Source organism: Mus musculus, chromosome 15 (assembly GCF_000001635.26).
Source record: "Mus musculus strain C57BL/6J chromosome 15, GRCm38.p6 C57BL/6J".
NCBI lineage: Eukaryota > Metazoa > Chordata > Mammalia > Rodentia > Muridae > Mus > Mus musculus.
Genome location: NC_000081.6, coordinates 85,124,474 through 85,132,007, shown reverse-complemented (window position 1 = coordinate 85,132,007; position 7,534 = coordinate 85,124,474). Strand labels below are relative to the sequence as shown.

Genomic DNA, 7,534 nt, shown 5'->3' with positions numbered 1-7,534 from the left:
TCTTCCCGCGCTTTTTTTTTTTTTTTCCTCACGGGAGCACGAGGAAGCGGCTGAGGCACGGCGCGCAGCCATGGGGCACCTTGAGCTGCTGCTCGTGGAGAATTTCAAGTCGTGGCGAGGCCGCCAGGTCATCGGCCCTTTCAAGAGGTTCACCTGCATCATTGGCCCCAACGGCTCCGGTAACCAGCGCCCCAGAAATCCACGGCCTCGGGATCCACGGGCCGCTGTCGCCCGCTGTAGACCCGAGGGGACCCAGGGACCCACTCTCGGCTCTTGTTAACCTGAGGGGACCGAGCCACCCCCCAGCCCCCGTTGTCGCCTCCTGTGGGTCTGCCGGGACCGAAACCACAAACCCCAACTCCGTTGTGACTGTTGTAGTCCCGAGGGGACCCAGGACCCCTGTAGACCTTAGGGCACCCAGGGTCCCATGTTAGACCAAGGGCCCTCACTGTTGGCCTGAGGAAAGCCAGGGTCAGCCATTGCCCATTGCTGGCCTGAGGAGACGGAGGCACCCCAGGGCCCCCCCCCAACCCCCACGCTGTTGCCCCGACTCCACTGTTGACGGCTGTAGGCCCAAGGGAACCCAAGGACCGGCTGTCACCTTGAATCCCCCACCCCATCCTTGGTTGGCCTGAGGGGATGGAGCCACCCCAGTCCCCTGCTGTTGACTGCTGTAGGCCTGAGGGGACCCACGCCCCCCCCCCCCCCCCCGTTGGTCTGAAGGAACCAAGCCCCTTCGGCAGCCCAGCTCATCTATCTGTAACCCTCCCCCACCTCCCTATCTGAGGGGATCCAGGGACCTCTGAACCGCCCCCCCCCCCGTTGTTGGGGGACGAGAACCCACCATCAAACCCACCCCCCTCTCCCCTTTACCCACTGTAGACCAGAATGGGACCCAGGAGACCACTGGCCTGAGGTTTCAGTGTTTCCCAATGGACTAGACCCAAGAGCCCCGAATCCTGGGCCACCAACCCTTGCTGGCTGTTCTCATCCTTCCCCTGCCTTCCTTCCCTGTAGTCCCATCTCCGTCCCCAACCCCCATCTCAGCCCAACAACCGCAAGTACTAAGAATGAAATGGATTTGGCCTTTGTTGGAACAAAACAAAACACTTGTAACCCGAGCATAGTTAATAGGAAGAATTAAAGGGAATTTTAGAGCCCCAACGATAATTTCTAGAATAGTTTTCCTAAATCAGTCACTGCAGATGTCTGCAGTCTGAGCACTTAAAAGTTTTATAGTTTTGATAGAACAGACTCATCTTTAATATTCCTTATATAGCAAATCTACCACTGGGTGAAGATCTCATTGGGTGAAGATCTCCTTGTGGTTTAATGATTTGCTAGGAGATCCTTCAGTGTTTGACATATTGTTTACTCGGGGGTGATTATGCATTACAGTTGAGAAGTCCAAAGCAAACTCAGCAGTGGGAAAAGATAAATTCCTTCAGCAGTATGTTCTCATGTTGAAATATCACCTATCAAAGGTCTCATGGACTCAGTGCACAGGGAGATGGCACATGCCAAAATTCCAGACTCCTGGAAGGAAGCACATATTTAATTCTAGTCATGCCTTGCCAAGTTTAAGCACCATGAGCCATTATTACCAAGAAATTGTAGAACCCTTGCCCTGATCCAAGTATAAAAATCCTGAAGATTCTAGCAGTCTTATTCTTTAGAAGATTGTAGATTCATTTAGCGTTTTCAATTTTTTAAGTATAGAGGTATAGTGTGCTGTTGAAATGTTTATGCGATCATTTCTCTATAAAATGGGAATTACTAAAATAGAGTTGTTAAATGGTTTGCTCTAGTGTGATATCCAGTAATGGGAGAGTGCTGAGATTCATGTTTGTTTTAATTTTATTCACTTAATTCATTTTTGATTCATGTATTTATATCCTTACATTCATTAATTCATTTTTGATTCATGTATTTATATCCTTACATTCATACCACTCTGCCCCAGCTACATGAAAGAAACAGACCACCTACTTGGACTTTTAATCACATCAATTTTGAACAGTGACCAGACAAGATTTCTGAGACTTGCATATTGGTTATATTTCACTTCTATTGGTAGTTTGATTTCTTTGGCTCTGAGAAGGTTTTCAGTCATTAAGAATGAATCTTTAAAACTCTTTTCTTCTCCAGGAAAATCTAATGTAATGGATGCACTTAGTTTTGTAATGGGAGAAAAGACAACTAATTTAAGAGTAAAAAACATTCAAGAACTTATTCATGGAGCACATACTGGAAAACCTGTTTCTTCTTCTGCAAGTGTGACAATTATATACATAGAGGACAGTGGAGAAGAGAAAACATTCACAAGGATTATCCGAGGTAGAGAGAGAGGGGTGTGTGTGTGTGTAAATTATAGTTCAGGGTCTGATCGCCTGCTCACTCTTTGAAGTCTGGGACTTACTAATCACTGGTATAGTGAGTACAAGATTTCTTTCTTTCTTTCTTTCTTTCCTTCTTTCTTTCTTTCTCCCCCCCCCCCGCCCCCCCAGACAGGGTTTCTCTGTGTAGCCCTGGCTGTCCTGGAACTCATTTGTAGACCAGGCTGGCCTCAAACTCAGAAATCCACCTGCCTCTGCCTCCCAAGTGCTGGGATTAAAGGTGTGCGCCACCAGACCCAGCAAGATTTCTTTTTCTTAGAAGCATATAACATATATATATATATATACATATATATATATATATACATATATATATATATGTGTATATATATATATATATATATATATATATATATATATATATATACCTGTTTTATTTCCTGTTAAGACTCTTGCTTAAGCTGACTCACTTGTTCTATACTCTTACTGTCAAGTAACATTTTTTATACTTGGATACTTGCTTAAGATGAAGGAAGGAGCCTACCTCTAACATGGATACATCATACGACTTCTTCCTCAGCTTCTCTTTGCTTGTTAGTAAATAATTACATGTATATTTTTGGCGTATATACACTTAAATACATGTTTATTATTATTCATGAATTCTCTGTTACTCTAATAAACTATTATGTCTCATCTGTAATAAATATATCATGCTTGAACTTTATAGAGTTATAAAAAGTAGGTATATATTGTATTGTTGTTTCTTGTTGCTGTTTCTATTTCACTAAAAAATATACTCCCACCTTCCTTCCTTCCCTTATTCCCTTTCTTGACAGGGCCTTGTAGTCCAGGCTGACCTTTAGCTCACAATCCTACTCAGGCTCTAAAGTACAGCCATTGCACACATGCACTGTTATGTCTGACTTTACTACATTTCTAAAGAGTGAAAACTGTATTACTAACTTAAATTATATATATATTTAGAAACATAATTTAAGTATTTTTGCATTTTATTATTTGGAGTAGTCATTGGACAATTTTCTCACTTCCTTTTGGACATTTATTAGTTGTGAGGGTTCTCAGTATGTTGTTAACACAAGCTCAAGTGATCCTCCTAAAGGAGCTAGAACTGTAGGCCATGTCACCACACCTACCCATGTCACCATACCTACCCTTTGATGTTTTAAATGAGAATTCTTCATTTTAATAAAAATTCTTTTGTTCACTGTATTAAGAAGTGTAATACCAGCTGGGCATTGTGATGCAATACTCGGAGGCAGTGGTAGGGAGATCTCTGTGATGTCAAGGCCAGCCTGAGCTGCAAATCAAGTTCCAGAAAAGCCAAATCCTGTCTTGAAAAACTAAGAAAAAAAAAGCAGTACCTTCCTCCACATGCAGAAACAACCCAACCATCTTTCTTTTCCATCTTTTTCACTCCTTTCTTTTTTTTAGTTTTTCAAGACAGGGTTTCTCTGTGTAGCCCTGGCTGTCCTGGAACTCACTCTGTAGACCTAGGCCTCAGAAATCCACCTGCCTCTGCTTCCCAAGTGCTGGGATTAAAGGCGTGTGCCACCACTGCCCTACCTGTTTTCACTCCTTTCTGATACTACTTTCTCACATGCTATTTTATTTGAATATTTTGTTTATATCTCTAAGATATGAACTCTCTGAGATCCTTTAGTATGTAATATTTGTTGAGTAAATGAGCTTATTTATAAATATATTAGTTACATTATTGTAAAACTAGTCATTTCAATAAGAAAAACATTCTGTAACAGCTGATTTTGTTTACTTTAGGGGGGTGCTCAGAATATCATTTTGGGGATAAACCCGTGAGTCGTTCTGTGTATGTAGCCCAGTTGGAAAACATAGGCATAATAGTCAAAGCACAGAACTGTCTAGTTTTTCAGGTAAGCAGTTGTACTCATTTTATTTGATTCATTTTAAAAACATGTTACCACATCTTACATGCTGTTGTGCTTTACTGTTACTAATAGGGAACTGTAGAGTCAATATCCATGAAAAAGCCCAAAGAGAGAACCCAGTTTTTTGAAGAAATCAGTACTTCAGGAGAATTTATAGGAGAATATGAGGCAAAGAAAAAGAAATTACAAAAAGCTGAAGAAGATGCACAATTTCATTTTAATGTGAAAAAAAATGTAGCTGCAGAACGGAAGCATGCAAAAATAGAGAAAGAAGAGGTAAGGTGCCCTGAAAATGTTACCAGTTAGTAAATATATATTAAATAGAAAAAAATATGTTAAAATTTTAAGTTATTATCCAGACATGGTGGTGCACACCTTTAATTCTAGCACTCACAAGACAGAAGCAGGCAGATCTCTTAGTTTGAGGCTAGTCTGGTGTACAGAGCTAGTTCCAGGACAACCAGGACTATACAGAGAAAGTCTGCCTCAAAAAAATTAAAACAAACAACCCACTTTATTAGCTGTGGGCTACTAAAAGATCCCATCAGTAATGTGAAACAAAGTCTGATATACAGTAGGAAAATTTTTAAAAAATGGTAAATAGTTTCAGACATTTAGTGAGTGTGCGTGCAAGCATGTTCAGATCTGTTTATGTTACAGGATACCTTGCAATATTCAAGTATTTCACCCCATGATTCCTGGAAACTAAATATATGGCTTGGCAGCAAGCATTCTTACTTGCTATAGCATCTTGCTGCCCCAAGATAAACTTTTTATATATCTGCCTATAAGCAGAGGTACTCAGCACTTTTGGGTCTTAACTCTTGTACATTTGTAAAAGTGCTAGACGATCACTAAGAGTTTTTCATAATAAATTACATTACCAGTATTTATTATATTTTATTTTATGTTTGCCAGGGACCAACCTCAGCTAGGTCTGAGTTTTTCAGAGAGGGGTGTTTGAGAGCAGTGAAAAGAAACAATCATGGGTCTCTCTCTCTCTCTTTCTCTCTCTCTCTCTCTCTCTCACACACACATGTGCGCTCTAGACAGCTTTTTCTTACAATTCTAAAAACTCTGGTTGAGACAGCTCTCTCTCTGCTAGTAAAAGTTTATAAAAGCTATCTGGATAGCTCATGGGTTTTTGGATAGCTGTTAGAAAACATTCTAAAAGAGCTGTGTCAGCTCCCTAAGTATTTCTTGCTAGGATTCCTAGAAAAAAATTCTAAAAGAGCTATGAAAAATTCTAAAAGAACCGTGTTTGCTCTCTATGGATTTTCAGACCTAAGTCAGAAATCCTGTTAGAAAAAAAAATCTTGAAGAGCTGTTTTTGATCTCCAGAGATCTCCAGACAGCTCAGCCCTCTCTAGAAAAAAAATTCTAAAGAAGAACTAACTGCTATTCCTTTTTGCTAGCTCATTTCATGCAGACCAAAGCCCAGTTTTCTATTGACATATCAATTCAGCTATTTATTCCAGGATCCCTTTTGATTATCTTATGAATCAGCATTCCCAGCCCCTAAATTCTTAGGAAACAGCAAGCACACATTTTATTTTAACATTGTAAAAGAACTCAAGATATCTGCCTACCTTTGTTAAGCATATAGGATTAACGAGTACACTGTAGCTGTCTTCAGACACACCAGAAGAAGACAACTGATTCCATTACAGATGGTTGTGAGCCACCATGTGGTTGCTGGGAATTGAACTCAGGATCTTTGGAAGAGCAGTCAGTGCTCTTAACCACTGAGCCATCTCTCCTGCCCTAAAATTATATATTTTCAAACTCATGTTTTTAGAGTTCTTTCCCATAGTCCTAAGTGCTGCTCTTAAGGTCCCACTGTTTACCAGTTTACTAAGACATTAGCCACACCTCCTGGGCTAATGCTGTCTCAAGTTATGGAGTTGTTAACAGAGAGGACATTCCTCGAAGGAATGTGAAAATATGTACATTATTATATAAACAAGCCTTATGCCCATGGCAGCCATTGACACTCATGGAAGTCCATGTCCACTGACTGGCCCTGTCCCAGTGGCAGAAACCATGTCATTCTGTCTCCACCAAGGCCATGCTGGACAAATATTTCAACTTTACTTCTTTATGTGCATGGGTGTTTTGAGTAAATGTGTATATGTATGCCATGTGCCTGTAGGGGCCAGAAGAGGGCAAATGGGTCCTCTCTAACTTGAGTTGCAAACTGTTAGCCATCATGTAGGAGCTGGGAATTGAACCCAGCCCTCCGGAAGAGCAGCCAGTGTTCTTAACTGCTGAGCTATCTCTTCAGGCCTAAAACTCATAAATTTTTAATTATTTAAGCTCTTTTCATGTTTACATAGCTAACATTTTAATGCATTTAGCAAGTTATTTATTATATAATTATATTAATCGGTATTCTTTCAATAAATGTACTTAATGAAAAATAACTACATTTTTCAAAAAAAAATCAAAAGAACAACACTGTATATTTTGCTTAATCTTTAATGTCTTGCTTAATAGATGATAGTTGGATTCTCACAAAGATTGCTGAGTTTTTTACATGGGTGATACATTGCAACTCAAGCTTTCCCCAAACCATTTCTTCATTAAGTGCTTGTTGTTCAGAGCACAACATAGTAATTTAAGTATCTCCTTTTAAAAATTATATTACTAATTTTATTTTGTTACATACACTTCTATATAAAACTACCTTGTTTATTTTTGTTTGCTTTTTTAGTAGTCTCTGAGTCCTCTGCCCTCTATTAGAAAAACTGGAATATAAAATTTGTAAAAACAGGGATGGTTTATCTCATTTCATTCTTTACCATATTCCCAACACATAGGGCAAAATCTGACATGTAGTACTCAGTAAATATTTGAGAAAATAAATGAAAGGTGGATGTATTCTTCATTAGTAGTATTGCTCAGTTTCTTCATATTATGAATGTGTGTGTGTGTGTGTGTATATATATGTATATATATATATATATAAAATGTTCTATATCTGTAGAGGTGTGAACAGTAAGTCAGAACATAGTATTCACATCATACTGAAATAGCTTAAAGAAGGGCAGAATTTAAAACATTTTTATAAAGACAATTAGAATAATCCAGCCAGGCAGTGGTGGCACACGCCTTTAATCCCAGCACTTGGGAGGCAGAGGCAGGCGGATTTCTGAGTTCAAGGCCAGCCTGGTCTACAGAGTGAGTTCCAGGACAGCCAGGGCTACACAAAGAAACCCTGTCTCGAAAAAAAATTATTTTTTAGAGCAAGAATTCTACTTAGAATCATTT

The 7,534-nt window shown here is 39.7% G+C and overlaps 1 protein-coding gene across 1 annotated transcript in view; it reads left to right on the top strand.

Annotated features, from left to right (window-relative positions):
- The first annotated feature begins 50 nt into the window (after positions 1 to 50).
- The window catches only part of Smc1b (structural maintenance of chromosomes 1B), a 67,269-nt gene continuing 59,785 nt past the window's right edge, over positions 51 to 7,534 (top strand). Inside the window, exons 1-4 of the mRNA NM_080470.1 lie at positions 51 to 179; positions 2,149 to 2,337; positions 4,137 to 4,249; positions 4,337 to 4,540. Coding sequence (NP_536718.1) covers positions 71 to 179; positions 2,149 to 2,337; positions 4,137 to 4,249; positions 4,337 to 4,540 — 615 coding nt within the window. The 5' untranslated portion in view covers positions 51 to 70. The remainder of the gene's footprint in view (positions 180 to 2,148; positions 2,338 to 4,136; positions 4,250 to 4,336; positions 4,541 to 7,534) is intronic.